The 15,990-nt window shown below is 48.8% G+C and overlaps 4 protein-coding genes across 4 annotated transcripts; 2 read left to right on the forward strand and 2 right to left on the reverse strand.

Moving 5' to 3' along the window:
• Positions 1-68: 68 nt before the first annotated feature.
• Positions 69-2,624, reverse strand: LOC308074671 (centrosomal protein of 83 kDa-like; the record flags this gene model as incomplete). The annotated part of the gene is made up of 2 exons (XM_080414177.1): positions 69-2,186; positions 2,538-2,624. 2 exons carry the CDS (start codon positions 2,622-2,624, stop codon positions 69-71), a joined length of 2,205 nt encoding a protein of 734 aa, XP_080270303.1.
• A 3,188-nt stretch (positions 2,625-5,812) lies between these two features.
• LOC308074672 (semaphorin-4E-like) lies at positions 5,813-8,023 on the forward strand (the record flags this gene model as incomplete). Its single annotated transcript, XM_080414178.1, has 2 exons — positions 5,813-5,857; positions 6,995-8,023. 2 exons carry the CDS (start codon positions 5,813-5,815, stop codon positions 8,021-8,023), a joined length of 1,074 nt encoding a protein of 357 aa, XP_080270304.1.
• A 1,285-nt stretch (positions 8,024-9,308) lies between these two features.
• On the forward strand, positions 9,309-11,504 carry LOC308074673 (semaphorin-4E-like; the record flags this gene model as incomplete). The annotated part of the gene is made up of 1 exon (XM_080414179.1): positions 9,309-11,504. The coding sequence occupies one exon, from the start codon at positions 9,309-9,311 to the stop codon at positions 11,502-11,504; it is 2,196 nt and encodes a 731-aa protein (XP_080270305.1).
• Positions 11,505-12,921: 1,417 nt separating this feature from the next.
• Positions 12,922-15,723, reverse strand: LOC308074674 (conserved oligomeric Golgi complex subunit 1-like; the record flags this gene model as incomplete). Its single annotated transcript, XM_080414180.1, has 1 exon — positions 12,922-15,723. One exon carries the CDS (start codon positions 15,721-15,723, stop codon positions 12,922-12,924), a length of 2,802 nt encoding a protein of 933 aa, XP_080270306.1.
• Positions 15,724-15,990: the final 267 nt, after the last annotated feature.

Genomic DNA, 15,990 nt, shown 5'->3' on the forward strand with positions numbered 1-15,990 from the left:
TTCTACGAGGCACAATTGAACTGATTCGTTGAATTTAAAAACACGATTAGTTCCACAGGGATCAGAGTTCAGAATGAGGAGGAGTCTTTTTTCAGCATCAGATCAAATTCTTTCAACTGCTGCTGTTCGCACCCCAGGTCTTCCAGTTTATGGTGCACCAACTGTTTCTGACCCTGGTCCTCAAGTATGCTAGAGAAAGGTCCCTCAGAACCAGGAATGAGGAGGGGGGCGAGGGAGGAAGTCATGAAGGCAGGACTATGGCCAGCAGGAATCTGGTTGCCAAATAGGAGGCTCTGGAACTCACTGTGTCGTCGCTGGAGATCCTTCATTTGACTGCTGAAGTGATCCTCTGAGTAGGACGCACGTCTTTCGGCTGCTTTGGCCTCCAGTTCCAACTCTGCAATCTTGACCTCCAGCAGCTGGACCTTATCCTGTAGTCTTTTCTCCTTCTCTTTGTGGGGTTCTCTCTTTATATGGGCTTGTGCTGCTCTCTGCAATTTATCTGTGGCTTTGCTGTATTTGTTCTGCAGCTCTGAAACCGTCTGCTGAAGCTTGTGTTTTTCCTCCAACCACTCCACACAGTGGTCCTCCACAAGCTTCTCAGGCTCATGCTGGCTCTTCTCATTCTCTGGGTGGGTTTCTTGCTTTTTCAGGGCTTGTATTGCTCTCTGCAATCTATCCTTGGCTTTGCTGTATTTGTTCTGCAGCTCTGCAACCTTCTTCTGAGCCTTGTGTTCCTCCTCCAGCCACTCCACACGGTGGTCCTCCACAAGCTTCTCAGCCTCATGCCGGCTCTTCTCAGCTTCTACCTTAGTTGTCCTCAGCTCCTCACAGATACTGTCCAGCCTCTCCCTCAGATGCTTGTTGGTCTCCACCAGATCACTCTGAGAGCGGGACAACGTCCCCAGCTGGACACCCAGCTTGTGGTTCTGTTGTTTTAGTTGATCTATCTCTGCCTTCTGTCTTTCAAGATCCTTGAGATGTGAGTGATGCTGGTCTCTCTGCATCACCCTCTGTTGCTCCTTCTCCGCCAGGCAGTTCTCCAACCATGTTTTGTTGAACTGTTCCTCATGGGTAGCCTGCACCTTATGGATTAGTTCCTTGTCTTTCTCAGCCAGCGTCTCTTGCTGCCTTTTCACAGTCCCTTTCAAAACCTCCACATTAGACTGCAGACCATCAATTTGCATCTGCAGCGTATTCCTCTCTCCCTCCCCTTTAGACCGGGCACATTCCAGCTTGATGTGTGTGTGCTTCATGCTCTCCACCTGGCAGGCGAGAGAGTTGACTTCTCTCTCAGCCTTGTGCAGTCGTCCAGTCAGCTGGGTGTTCTGCTTGTGGCTGTGCTGCAGCTCTCTCTCCGTGCGCTCCAACGGGAGACGCAAGGACTGCCGCTCCGCCTCCAGAGACTTAACCGTTAACTGTGACTCGGCCATCTGGCGGCTGTGGATGCGTTGCATGTTCTCCACCTGCTGGCCCTTGTTGTCTCTCTGGCCACAGAGCTCACCGGCCTCCACTTCCAGTCCTTTCAGTCGCACATGGAGCTGGACCCTCTCCTTCAGCAGAGCCTCCACACGTTTCTTATCACGAGACGGGTCAAAGCACTTGTACCGGGCCACCAGATCCTCCTTATCCCGCTCCAGATGGGCTATCTCTGCATCAAAATGGATCTTCCTCTCGTTGAGTACTTGTTCACTTTCTTCTATGTTGTGGTCAAACTGCGATTTAAGGGAGATGTATTCAAAATGCAGCTTATTGTACTCTGCTCTGTACTTCTGCATCTCCTCTTCCAGCTTGTTGAAATGCTCTCTAACTGGCCCTTTCATCTCCTGCTGCAACTGGGCCCTGAGGAGCTCCATCCACTGAGGGTTCATCACCTTTAGTTGCAGCTCCTCCACGTCCCTGGTGCTGTCCTGTAGCTCTGACAGCAGAAACTCCAGGTTCTCCTGGTGAGACTGCTTGACACTCAGAAGCTGCTTCAGTTCTACTTGTTTCTGGGTTAACACATTCTGCAGATTGGTGTACTCTGCCTGCAAGGCTGTGTAGTTATGCTTGAGGTTTTCACACCTCATCCTCTCATCAGTCAGTATTTTCTGAAGCTCCATATCTGATCCCTCCAGCCCTGTGAGACTCCCCAGCTGGGCTGTAGGATTCACTGCCCTTGGTTCCAGATCAGGGAGGGGTCCTGACTTGGCCAAGAGGAGAGGGCGGCATCTCGCCACTATTGCAGAAATGGTCTCACAGCACCAACACTCTGATAGCTAATCTTGCTGTTTTATTTATGTTTTTCTCTCATGTGACTCTTACTCTCTACAGTATATTGTGTACCTCGGAGTGATCCTAGGAGTAAGTAATCCTCTAAACCCATTTCAACCCTATATCTTCACCCACTCTTGGTCAGCCTATAGGCTAACCCCAGCTCTGGTCGGACGTCACACACAACACAAACCATTGCCATGCGATGCCTAACAATACTGATTTGCGCAAGCGCCTTTGCAGTTTGTCCAATGCTAATGGCACGCTAACATCGTTAATAGTACATCACTGCCAGTGGTTGGTTCTCTGCTGAACTGGAGAATGTCTTTTCTGTCGTCTCTTCTCTTGAAATCAAAGCACTTTGGATTCATTATTCCGACCTTTAATGAGCCAGACCTACTTTACATTCTGCAACTATAATGGGCTTGAGATAGGTATTGAAGATGTGATGTTATTGATTTAATTAGGCTAATGCCTATTGGGAACCACACCTGTTGGGAATGCATATCCTTCCGGTTGAAGTACCCGTTGTACCCATCTGTCTGTTTGTGTCCCTTTTATGCCTATACTGTATATGGGCATATCGGTCGGATCAGCTGTTCTCTGCAGGCTCACCATGTGCCACAGCTCCCTTCTACAAAAGGGTTTCTTTCTAAAGTCTGGCTTAACAAACCATTAAGATGTCCATGGCACTACTTAGTTTATTATTTAGTGCAGATTAGGTCATGTCATCTTATTCTATACTTCATCTCTTTTAGCAAAGAGTTTGCCCCAGTAAACCGTCTTTGAATTCAGTTTTAAAGAGGTCTATCTGGTTTCAATGTTCTGAGGTAAATTAATGAATGCATTGATTTTCTATTTGAATTCTGATTCTCAGAATAATGTTTATTCATAGATAGTTCTATTCCTTTCACTGCTGATCTTATGTAAAATCTGTTTCATATTAAGTAGTCTGTGATGTTTCAATCAATGAACAGAACACAGTCCTGTTACGCACTGAACTTGTTCATTATAAACTTAATTTTTTGATTGATTAAATACTTTATTAGTCAGAAATGTAAACAGCATGTTGTACAGTAAGACATCAAGGCTAAAAGGATAACACAAAAAAAGTCCTGGGGACTTGTTTCCATTGTGGTCCTATGTCCTTCAGATGAAGAGCTGTCATATTGTGTGGGAGGACCAGAGAACAGCAGAGGATCTATCTCAGCATTCTGAGGCAGCAGGAATATCTAGTGCAACAATCAGTGCATCAACAGGCAACAGTCCAAAGGCAGCCTCATAGCAGGTGAACATGAAATAGAAAAGCACATGCCAAGTAACTATGGCAAATATGACACGGCATCAAGGTATCCAACTGTGGGCATAGGTTTGTGTCTGGATTTACTTAATCTCTCAAGAACAGATTCTGCACTGCGTGAGAATCTGTCGTGAAGGCTCGTCGTAACATGTACACACTGGGCTACAAGTGGGCGTGCCTTCAGATCAGGAAGCAGGCCGCGCTTTACCCAATCAAATGTAGTGGGCGGGATTCACATGTCCGTCGATCTTTCCCCCTCGAAACAAACCGAAACTAATTTAACAATAGCGTCCGCGGAGCAGACAAAACCACGGAAATATATTCACATTTTAACTTACTCTTTCATCATAGAAACAAGTGGGCTTATAACCAAAACGATCCATGTTCTCTGGGAGAAGTGGTGTTAGTGTTCCGTGTAGAAATATTGTTAGTGGGAATGAAAACATAGTCGCACCAACCGGAAGTGATGCGCTGAAGGCGCATCACAAACACCGGTTTCCCTGTGCTCTGGTGTTACGTTATCGTCCCCCCAGAGCCAACAGACATAGAACAAACAGCAGAGGGCGCTGTTTTTCATTTTCAGTTGGCGATGGGTTCCCAGATTGGGATTTACTTAACACATAAGTACGTATGATTGAAGCTAAGTGTAGGTGCTGAGTTCATGTCAATACTAAAGTATTAAATCTATTTCCAAAAATGTATTTTGAGCTGAGACATTGTGAGTTAGAATGCTATTTCAAGAGTATAAACTATTGAGGGAAAGGGTTCTTGACTGTGTAGTTTAAGCCTGTGATCCAAGTGCTACTGTAGCTGAAGTATTTGGGCTGTTCAGTTTGGAATGGATGATTAGTGGCTGAAGGAGCTCGATAGAAAAGGGCTTAGCTGGGGGGTTGGCAGGGGGGTTTGTGGGGGTCTGTGGAAGCTTCCAGGGAAGCTGCTGTGGGCCCTTCTGCTGGGCAGAGAATGGATGTGCCCCCAAAGCAGGTGTGTTAGCGGCGGAGGCACTTATTTGGCCCGTGGAGTTCGAGTTGGGGACATTGTTCCACGGGGCATCGTGCAATCTAAATGAAGGGGGCAGCAGCGCTTGAGGCATGTCCAAACTAGGTTGTGTCGGGTGGTTTCGGGACGAGGGGAGACTGGTGGGCTGGTGGCTCATTGGCAGAGGTAGTGAGGCACTGTATGGGGGCACAAGAGAACTGGAGCTGGAACAGATCTTATTTAGAATCAGTTTGGGCTGTTCAGTGAAGAATGGATTGGTGGGTGACAGAGCACTCAGACCTGATAGAAAATGTTTGTTAGCTGGGGGGTTGGTAGGGATCAGACTGTCCAGGTTAACCAGGGAGGCTGCTGTGGGCCCCAGGAAGGCCTCAGAGATCTGACACGTACGAGGGCTGGGGGAAGCCTTGCTCTCACCTCGCCCATTCACATCTATCTGTCCAAGTGAGACCCAGGGGTCTGAACTGGCCAAGTACCAGACATCACCCTCCGACATGTCCCAGGTGTTGTTACTGTGGGGCGGTTCTGAGGACTCCACAAAAACATCTACCATGTCCATGAAAGCAGCCCCACCTTTGGTCTCCATCTCTCGTTTGCTCTCCTCAAGAGCTTTCTGGAGCAATACCACGTCTTCTTGGCAGCTCTGGTGCTCCTCCATGCTCTGACTCAGTGCCATCCGGAGCTGCATCGCCTCATCCATATCAGCAGAGTTCAGCCCTGGCTTTTCAGTTTTTTCATGGCTCATGGACAGGGCCAGCTGTAGTTGTAGTTCCTCCTCCCAGTTCAGATGAGGGGAAGACATGTCCTTGTCACTTAGCAGAGTGACTACCAGCTCCTTGACCTTCCTCTGCACACAGATGCCTTGGTCGCACCCATCCTGGTTCCTATACTGGAAGTCCTTCAGCGTCTCAATGATGTCGATGTTCTTCCGACAGTCCTTGGCCACGGACTTGGACCCCGTCTTGATCAAGTAGTCCAGCAGGATCAGTGCCTTGTAGACATGGCGCCAGTTTTTTCCATGGTCGTTCAGCCGCTTCCAGATCATGCCCATGATCTCAGAGAAGGCCAGCTTGTTGTTGGTAAGGTTGGCAATCTCTGACATAAGCGAGCTCGATGGATACCCTGGATCATTTGACGTGGCCTCCCGTACCTTGATCTGAGCCTGTGTGTAGTGTTTGACAATGTTCTTTACCTCACGCCGGAACAATGAGGAATGCATGGCAAGTGGTAGGTAACAGAAGTTCTTGGAACAGATTCCTGATTATGATAGGAGTCGTGGATGTCGTCCTGATGATAATCTACTTGAAGGTAGAGTCTTGAAGAGGTCAGTGTCGAAGAGTCGTCCAGGAGATTCTTGGGAGCGTTTATTGTGAGACTGCTGTGCACAGTATTTATTCTGTTGCCGTGGCGTCCCGGTCATCAGAGTGATGTCACAGTGATGTCCCTCTCGCCCCAAATATGGAGTTTGTGTCAGAATTGCTCAAATATGGAGGTCCATGACATCAGATTCCAGTCTGACGTCATAGTAACCATAGCAACCTGATATAAACAAACATGGACGCAATGCAAGGCCTTTTTTACAATTGGTAACTATAGTAACTGTAGCCGTCTGTCTGTCTGTGTCCCTTTTATGGCCATATATGGAGATCTCTATTCTCTACAGTATGTGTCTATCTTTCTGCCTGTATCCCTTGTAAGCTCATATACAGAGTTCCCTGATGTATAGTTCTCACCAGTATATTCCCATATGCGCACTAGTGAATACTGATTACTTCAGGGATCTCCATATATGGGCATGGAAGGGACAAGGACTGACAGATACAGAGATCTCCAGATTGGCGGTGCAACGTAGGCATGAGGGCCGCTATGTGGCCCTGAACTCTTGATGTGAGGGCCGCATAGCGGCCCGAACCTCTAGTGCTCATATTATGGGCATATACTGATTACACCAGGGATCTCCATATATGGGCATTAATGGGGCAAGGAGCCCAGAGGTTGCATTGAAGTGCATTGGATATGCTGGCCATTCATAGGTACTGCAGCTTAAAACAGCCTGGGGCCAGTGTCACGAACGAGCGAAAACGGTTTCGACCAATGGGCTCGACTCAAGAGCTTGCACGCGAGCTTGCGCACAGGGCTGCGCACGGGGTTGCGCATGGAGGTGACGCAAAACGCTTCACCTCCGTGACGTAAAACGTGTCACAGAAGCCCAAATAGGCCCCGGACGTCACATTTCTCCCAATTCCCAACCCGGAAGAAGGGAGAGTGAGTAGCCTATGCGCTGTGTGAGCAACTCAATGCAAGTGGATGAGAGGGTATTTCCTGTGCCCTCTCTATTATTTTTAACTCTATGGCAAGGACTGACAGATACATATATTTCCATATATGGGCATGAAAGGGACAAGGACTGACAGATACAGAGATCTCCATATATGGGCATGAAAGGGACAAGGACTGACAGATACAGAGATCTCCATATATCAGTCGAGCTCGTCAGACATGTCTGCAGTGTGTGCATACAGTGTGTCTGCCATTGGAAAAGTTTTCAATGAGGGGAAGTTTAAGTCGCGCGTCGTCTTGAATGGTGAGTCCAAGTGGGTGACGTACAAGGGTGAGCTGCCTGATCCCAGACCAGGAGGTTGCATCAATGATGTTGCTCGACAAAAGGGGATTAATACCTCTTGGGAACTTCCAGACAAAACCCTGGAGTTCATCAGAGATCGGCCCCTCATGGACGAGACTGTTCGGCCGCTCAATAGTGGCCCGCTGGTGGTGAAAAAGGGGCCTTTGTTGACTCGGATTGTAGTGGATAGTGTGTTGGCACTAGATGGTGAGAGATACCCTGTCATGTTCATCGGCACTGAAAACGGCTACATTCAGAAGGCTGTGAACTACGCTGGGGAGATGTTCATTATTGAAGAGATTCAGCTGTATGAGGACCCCAATCCCATCAGGACTCTGCGTCTCTCTTCCACCAAGGGCCAGCTGTATGCAGGATCAGAGTTTGGTGCTGTTCAGATGCCAGTCAGTAACTGCGGTCGCTATGAGTCCTGTGTGGACTGTATCCTGGCCAGAGACCCCTACTGTGCCTGGGACTCCGCCTCTGACCACTGCCGCCTAGTCTCCAGCTTGGCGTCTTCCTCTGACACTGCCATTCAGAGTCTAAAGAAGGGAGAAATTTCACAATGTCCTCATCCAGAGCCAGAAGAGCCTGTAGTAGTTGAAGATGTCGCCCTGGTTCCAGGGAACAACATTCTGCTGCCTTGCCAGCCAGACTCTAACCTGGCGCAGGTCCACTGGCGTTTGTCTGACCAAATACTTCACTCCGACAGCAGCAAATACTACATCTACGGTGGGTTCCTCCTCATTCACGACGTCTCAGAATCAGACGCTGGCTTGTACACCTGTGACTCCTCAGAGCAGGTCAACAAGAGAGGATACAACAGAACCATGGCGGTTTATCGATTAACGTAGGCATGAGGGCCGCTATGTGGCCCTGAACTCTTGATGTGAGGGCCGCATAGCGGCCCGAACCTCTAGTGCTCATATTATGGGCATATACTGATTACACCAGGGATCTCCATATATGGGCATTAATGGGGCAAGGAGCCCAGAGGTTGCATTGAAGTGCATTGGATATGCTGGCCATTCATAGGTACTGCAGCTTAAAACAGCCTGGGGCCAGTGTCACGAACGAGCGAAAACGGTTTCGACCAATGGGCTCGACTCAAGAGCTTGCACGCGAGCTTGCGCACGGGGCTGCGCACGGGGTTGCGCATGGAGGTGACGCAAAACGCATCACCTCCGTGACGTAAAACGTGTCACAGAAGCCCAAATAGGCCCCGGACGTCACATTTCTCCCAATTCCCAACCCGGAAGAAGGGAGAGTGAGTAGCCTATGCGCTGTGTGAGCAACTCAATGCAAGTGGATGAGAGGGTATTTCCTGTGCCCTCTCTATTATTTTTAACTCTATGGCAAGGACTGACAGATACAGATATTTCCATATATGGGCATGAAAGGGACAAGGACTGACAGATACAGAGATCTCCATATATGGGCATGAAAGGGACAAGGACTGACAGATACAGAGATCTCCATATATGGGCATACCAGTCAGATCGGCAGTGCGACGTAGGTATGAGGGTTGTGTAGCGGCCTCCACTCTAGAACCTCTAGTGCTCATATGGGCATATACCGATGAGAACTATACATCAGGGAACTCTGTATGAGCATACAGGCAGAAAGAGACACATAGAGAATAGAGATCTGCATATATGGGCATAAAAGGGACAGAGACAGACAGACGGCTACAGTTACTATAGTTACCAATTGTTAAAAAGGCCTTGCATTGCTTCCATGTTTGTTTATATCAGGTTGCTATGGTTGCTATGACGTCAGACTAGAATCTGATGTCATGGACATCCATAATTGGGCAGTTCTGACACAAACTCCATATTTGGGGCAAGACTGACATTGAATTCTATATTTGGGCATGAGAGACATCACTGTGACATCACTGTGACATCACTCTGATGACCGGAGCGTTAAGGCGGCAGTATAAAACCAGCAGACCAAGAGTGCCAGGGACAGTATCAAGACACACAACAAATCTAATACATCATACTATCCAGGACTCCAGGAGACTCCATCAGAGCGGACAATCACAAGACAAACTTGTAGAACTTTCTATACCGTGATCAATAAGTAAATAACGTTCCTGACAGGAGCATCAGTGCTGGTCTCCCACACCTTTAGACCATGCCTCCTCTGTTTGTTTTGTTCATTCTCTGGGGATTTCTTCTCCCCACATCCTATAGCACATCCAACACTCACTTCTGCATTCCGCGAAAGACTGTCACCTACCAGAACGAGCTGAAGATGTTCAGAGAGGAGGGGATCTGGGACTACACCACCATGCTCATGAGAGAGGATTTGGGTCTGCTGCTTCTTGGGTCCAGAGAAGCAATTTTTGCCCTGAATATCGACAACATTGATGATAAGAAAGCTGCAGTTTATTGGCCGGTTACCGAAGCACAACAGAGGGACTGTTCACTCAAGGGAAAAGATGCTGAGGTGGAATGCCGTAACTACATTCGGACGCTGCACACAATGGTCGATGACAAGGGGAATGAACCCAGAATGTATGTTTGTGGAACAAATGCTTTTGAACCCACCTGCGACTATATGATGTATTCTGATGGACAGTTGAGTCTGGAGGGAAAGCTTGAGGATGGGAGGGGGAAGTGTCCCTTTCATCCTTTCCAAAGACACTCTTCGCTCATGGTTGGAACCAATCTGTATTCTGCCACAGCAGTCAACTTCATGGCTTATGAACACAGTTTCACAAGGTTCAGCAGCTCAGACTCATGGGCTCTCCAAACTGTTAGGAGTAGCTCTTGGCTCAGTGACCCCGACTTCATCCACATGGACTTTGTGCGTGAAAGCGTTGGCAGTCCTGATGGTGATGATGATAAGGTCTACTTGTTCTTCACAGAGAATGCAGAGGAATATGACTTCTCCAGCAAACTCATGGTGTCACGGGTGGCTCGTGTCTGCAAGGGGGATATAGGAGGTGCACGGACACTGCATAGGAAATGGACTTCGTTCCAGAAGGCACGTCTGGACTGCTCCATCCCTGAGCACAGCCTCCTGCCTTCCATTGTCCAGGATGTGTTCCTGCTGGAACATGAAAACTGGAATGAGAGCATCTTCTATGCAGTCTTTACACCTCAGTCGAGCTCGTCAGACATGTCTGCAGTGTGTGCATACAGTGTGTCTGCCATTGGAAAAGTTTTCAATGAGGGGAAGTTTAAGTCGCGCGTCGTCTTGAATGGTGAGTCCAAGTGGGTGACGTACAAGGGTGAGCTGCCTGATCCCAGACCAGGAGGTTGCATCAATGATGTTGCTCGACAAAAGGGGATTAATACCTCTTGGGAACTTCCAGACAAAACCCTGGAGTTCATCAGAGATCGGCCCCTCATGGACGAGACTGTTCGGCCGCTCAATAGTGGCCCGCTGGTGGTGAAAAAGGGGCCTTTGTTGACTCGGATTGTAGTGGATAGTGTGTTGGCACTAGATGGTGAGAGATACCCTGTCATGTTCATCGGCACTGAAAACGGCTACATTCAGAAGGCTGTGAACTACGCTGGGGAGATGTTCATTATTGAAGAGATTCAGCTGTATGAGGACCCCAATCCCATCAGGACTCTGCGTCTCTCTTCCACCAAGGGCCAGCTGTATGCAGGATCAGAGTTTGGTGCTGTTCAGATGCCAGTCAGTAACTGCGGTCGCTATGAGTCCTGTGTGGACTGTATCCTGGCCAGAGACCCCTACTGTGCCTGGGACTCCGCCTCTGACCACTGCCGCCTAGTCTCCAGCTTGACGTCTTCCTCTGACACTGCCATTCAGAGTCTAAAGAAGGGAGACATTTCACAATGTCCTCATCCAGAGCCAGAAGAGCCTGTAGTAGTTGAAGATGTCGCCCTGGTTCCAGGGAACAACATTCTGCTGCCTTGCCAGCCAGACTCTAACCTGGCGCAGGTCCACTGGCGTTTGTCTGACCAAATACTTCACTCCGACAGCAGCAAATACTACATCTACGGTGGGTTCCTCCTCATTCACGACGTCTCAGAATCAGACGCTGGCTTGTACACCTGTGACTCCTCAGAGCAGGTCAACAAGAGAGGATACAACAGAACCATGGCGGTTTATCGATTAACAACAGCAACTGCAGTGATCATGCGGGTTTATCGATTAACAGCAACTGTAGTGTGTCTTATGGTGGCCGTGGCTCTGCTCTCTCTGTCCCTTGTTATTGTTTTAATGTGGAACCGTTTCAGGGGCACCAGTAAAACCCAGGAGGTACAGAGAACTAAGCCCCTGAATCCCACTCCTGGCAGCAGCACATGCACTGCCAATAATCACACTGTGGATTTAGAAGGGAATTATGTATAAAGTTGTGCACATGACAGGGATATGATCGTACTGTAGCGGTGCAACAGTTAAGGGAATTAATTGATTTAATTTATTATTTAATAAAATAATCGATTAATAATCAATCCCTAATTTGGGCATGTCATTGTAAAGAAATTGGTGAAAAAATATAAATAGTGAAAATGGCCGATCTACAAGCTCACTACCTTTTATATTTTGCAATTTTTAGAAGGCTAGAGGTTCAGGCCTCCTTATATACAAATACAAATATGGGGTTCCACATGGCTCCGTACTCTGATAATGGGTACTGCATATGGCAATGCTTGACCGACATCAAAGTACTGACGTAGCTGACTGACATCATAGATTGGCTTTGAACTACCATGCAATTACCTGGGTCCAGTGCCTCAGGAATCTTCAACGCTTCTCAGACCATTTAAGGACCCCTTAGCTGGGAGATGAAGCAGGGACCCCCACTACACAACACAATATATTTTATAGTTATATTATGTTTACTCTTTATCTTTTCTATTACTATGTTATTACATTCATGTTATTTCAGACATTTAACCACGAACCCTCCAATCTATAGTAACTAAAGTTGACCTTTGGCACTGTACTTGGTCTGCTCTTTTTTCCCCCCACACCAAATTTCTTCTCAAAATCTTGTGATCTACTAGCTCACAGTGCGTCACACTGCGATGCGTTGTGAGCTTGTAGATCTGCTATTTTCGGCTAATGTTCCCCCCAGAATAGGGATGCAAGGGTTCAAGTGCTTAAAGTGAAAAAACTAAAAAAAAAAAAACGTTCCTATCACACAAAGATTTGGTGCCCCTTCTATAGTAACTCTGAATACTTTATTGGCAACCATTAAAAGCACAGTATAACCAATTCAAAGTTTGTTTCCATTATGACCCATTATAAAACAAACACCAGACACTGTACGCCCACGAGTCACGCTGAGTTTGAAGTCGCAAGTTGGTCGCAAGAGATGCGCAAGAGATATGCCACACAAGCACGTAGATTACATGCATTTATAGAAGGATGGATGTTCACACAAAGAAATGAACAAAATTCGCAAACAATTGTTGTTGCCTGCTGCTCGAGACATAGTTGTTGAAAGGTGTGAGCACTTAATGCTAAATGTTGACACTATTACATTCATTCTATAATTTAATTTAAGTTATCTGTTTGACTGGTAGGAAATAACATAATCTTCTTCAGTTGTAATATGTAGCTTTTATGTATTAGTTCAATTGTTCAGGCTGTGACGTTTGTGACATTTTTGCACTCGTTAACATTGCATTCATTATGCCCCCCACCCCAAGATAAATTGTATTGATTGGCCAACTGCTTTAACAGGTTAGTCAGGGTGGAAAGTGTTGTCATTTGCTGGTGTTGACATGGGAGGGGCCAGTAGACATGTGGTTAGTAGTTCTTAGGGATGACTTTGCCTTGCGCCCAGAGGCAGCAAGCCAAACCTGATCTGGCTGCTGGCCAGGGGCAGGATGTTGTGGGGCTCCTGGGGACTACTGCTGCTATGTGACACTAAGTGACTTTCTGTGCCTTTCAACAGCCCCAGCAACACAGAGGTTCTCTGTGAGAAGTGTTTGATGTTAGCGTCGAGAGGTGGTGTGAAGACGTCCAGGTCAAAGGGGTCAATGTAGCTTTCCAACCAATCACAGACCTGCTGGATCCTTGGGTCTTGTTCGGACAGACAGTTCTTGCCCTCCTCTGGTCTTCTTCCCAACGTGGAAGTGAGAAAGTGCAGGTCAAACAACAGCTGCAACGCTTTGTTCTGTGTCATAAGGAACACTCCCTCCTTCTCCTGGCCTTGCTGTGTAAGGGTGTGGTAATGTTGAAGGGTTCCGTCCAGGCAGGCTCGTAGCAGTAGGTTCAGGGTGGGCCTCGGGAGAGTGTGGCCACCCACCCGGTTCACCTGCACACAAAGCTGGAACAACATTGACTGGATGAACCACGATGGCTGGACAGGAAGTCTAATTTTGGATGTCTTGGTGCCACCTGATTCAGCTTCCTCCTGGATCTCAAGTTCTTCCCAGTTGGTGGCTGTGGTCAGGAAGGAGCCTGCAGACCCTGCATAAAGTGCTGTAGCAAATAAATCCACCAGCACCTTGGAGATGGCATTGGTCCAGATGCTGTATGCTTCCATGCTGCAGGCAATCAGCTCTTCGTTCAGACCAGCCCACTTGGCCTGTGCAGAGGTGACCTCCTGGAGGGCACTGGCTTTGCCCAGCTGCTCCCTGTTCTGGCCTGAGGTGACTTTGGCTGCAGCCTCGGCCCCACTCCATTCCCATAGGATGCACTGTCTGAGATTTGGACAGAGCTCGCCCATGGACTGGCACAGCCTGGCTAAGAACAGGACCGTGCTGAGGTGGGATGGGCCCGCGGGCCCTGGGACCAGTTTAGAGCGGACAGAGGACAGAATGTGACGCATGCAGGCCAAGCAGTTATTCCGTAAGGTGTCCACCACAGCATCGGTGAAGAAATTGAAGGCAGACATGGTGGGGCTCCGGGAAGTGCCAGGGTTTGAGACTGGGGCCGATGCGGTGCTGGAGGCTTTGTCTTGGGAGAGCAGGTAGAACTGCAGTTCATCTAGCCTGGTTCTCAGCCTGGCATCCAGGGAGGAACACAAGCTCTGGACACAGGGCGTCAGAGCTTGGGTCTTCATTGTAAGGCCGCTGCACTGCTGCTGCTGACCTCGCTGGCTAACGCAGGCAACATCCCTCAGCAGGTCCCCCGGGCCCTCCGACCACAGGAAGGAAGCCACGTCTATGTCATGCTGCCCTCCCCCAAGGGTGGAGCTGGGATTTGGGTTGCCACCGGGAGAGGGTGGTGGTAACTGGGCTGACTGGCCCTCCAGGTTCCTCAGTGCAGAGCTGAGGAGTTTGGTGAAACTGACTGAAATGGCTTGAGTTTCCTCATGGGTGATGGCCTGCAGGCGGTTGAGGAAGAGCTGTTGTAGGAAGTATTCCCACATGGCCAGGGGACCCTCTAGCAGCTGCTGACAGACAGCACTCCGGTGCTGACTGATAAATTCAGAAGAGAGGAGGTCCCAGACAGCATCCCTGATAGACGCCAACCCCTTCAGGCTGTTCACACATACCAGTAGACTGCTGATGCCACCACACAGATCTTCCTTGCAGGTATCAATCCACTGCTGCAATGTGTCTCTGAGCTCCTCTCTCTGGATTGGCTGAGCCAGGTTTCGCTGTGCGAGCTGGAACTCTGTGATAGAAGAAGGCAGGTATTTGAACAACTTTACTGCACTCATGTCCTGAAAAACCATCCAGCCTTTCCCTGGAAGTGTGGTAGCTGTGACATTCTCCAGCGTGGAGAAAAGCATGCCACAGCTCAGGGCTCCTTCCACTGGTTGTGGGTCCCCCTCTGGGGGTAAGTAGAAGATGGTGTAGACCTGGAACAGGGTGTTCACATACAGCTCCACCAAGCTACACACCTGGGCCTTGATTCCAGTCACGTGCCATGGTTGGCTAAGAAGCTGATGAAAGGAGGCCTTCCTGGCCAATAGAAAGTCGGACAGGGCCTGTCTTGCTGAGCTGTCTTCCAGCAGCATGGTGGACACCAGCGCCTCAGCGATGGCCTGGTCTGATATTGCCCGTCCTCGCAGTAGTAACTTACTCTCCATGAGAATGTTGGACCTGAAGTGTCCAACGGTGGAAACCTGTTGGAGGAGGATGGGGAAACGTGTCAGGACGGGGTTGTAATGTGTCCCTGCAGAGTTGGTCTCCAGCTGCAGCTGCCTGTGGAGGTGACAGTACAGCAGGTAAAGCTGTGTAGCCTGCAGGCACTGAGATGACTCCATGGCACTCCAGATATGCACAGGGATCTCCAGCAGCAGCTTGATCTGTGAGGCCATGGTGTAGAATCTCTCTTGCCACTGGTTTTCCTGTTTGTTGCCGGTCTGTTGCCAGTCATTGGTTCTCCCTTGTTGTTTCAGACTGTGGCAGTACTGGTGCATGTCCTGTATGGACCGGACCACACCTTCTGAGCGCTGCCGCATCTCACCGATGGTGTTGGCAGCGTCGATCAGGTCCCGGTACCGCTCTCTGACCATGTGTCGCAGTTCCTCTTTCTTCTGTTCGATCTCGCTGCGGACCTGGCGCTCGATGCCGCGGATCTCCTCTGCATTGTACCGCTCAAACAGTACCTCAGGGTCCCGGATCTCGGACACACGGACGGACTGTGCCGAAGCCTCGGCCATGTTCTGAGGTTGAAAGTCCAGAAAATTATATTGTGATAAAGTGACAATGTTCTTCATGAATTCACGTTCTATAAGGTGTTAAATTGGCAAAATGTGTTCTGGTTTACAGCTGCAGCTTCAATGACAAAGTTGATGTCTGAAACCATCTTCCCCTACAAGAACACCTTATATAGCCTGAGCAGAGCTCTGGTTTTACGTCACACACAAACCAATTGCCAAGCCTGCGTATTGCCTTATAACGATGATTTGTGCAGGTAACCTTGCAGT

Source organism: Gymnoscopelus braueri (assembly GCF_963280865.1).
Source record: "Gymnoscopelus braueri genome assembly, chromosome: 19".
In the NCBI taxonomy this organism is placed as follows: domain Eukaryota; kingdom Metazoa; phylum Chordata; class Actinopteri; order Myctophiformes; family Myctophidae; genus Gymnoscopelus; species Gymnoscopelus braueri.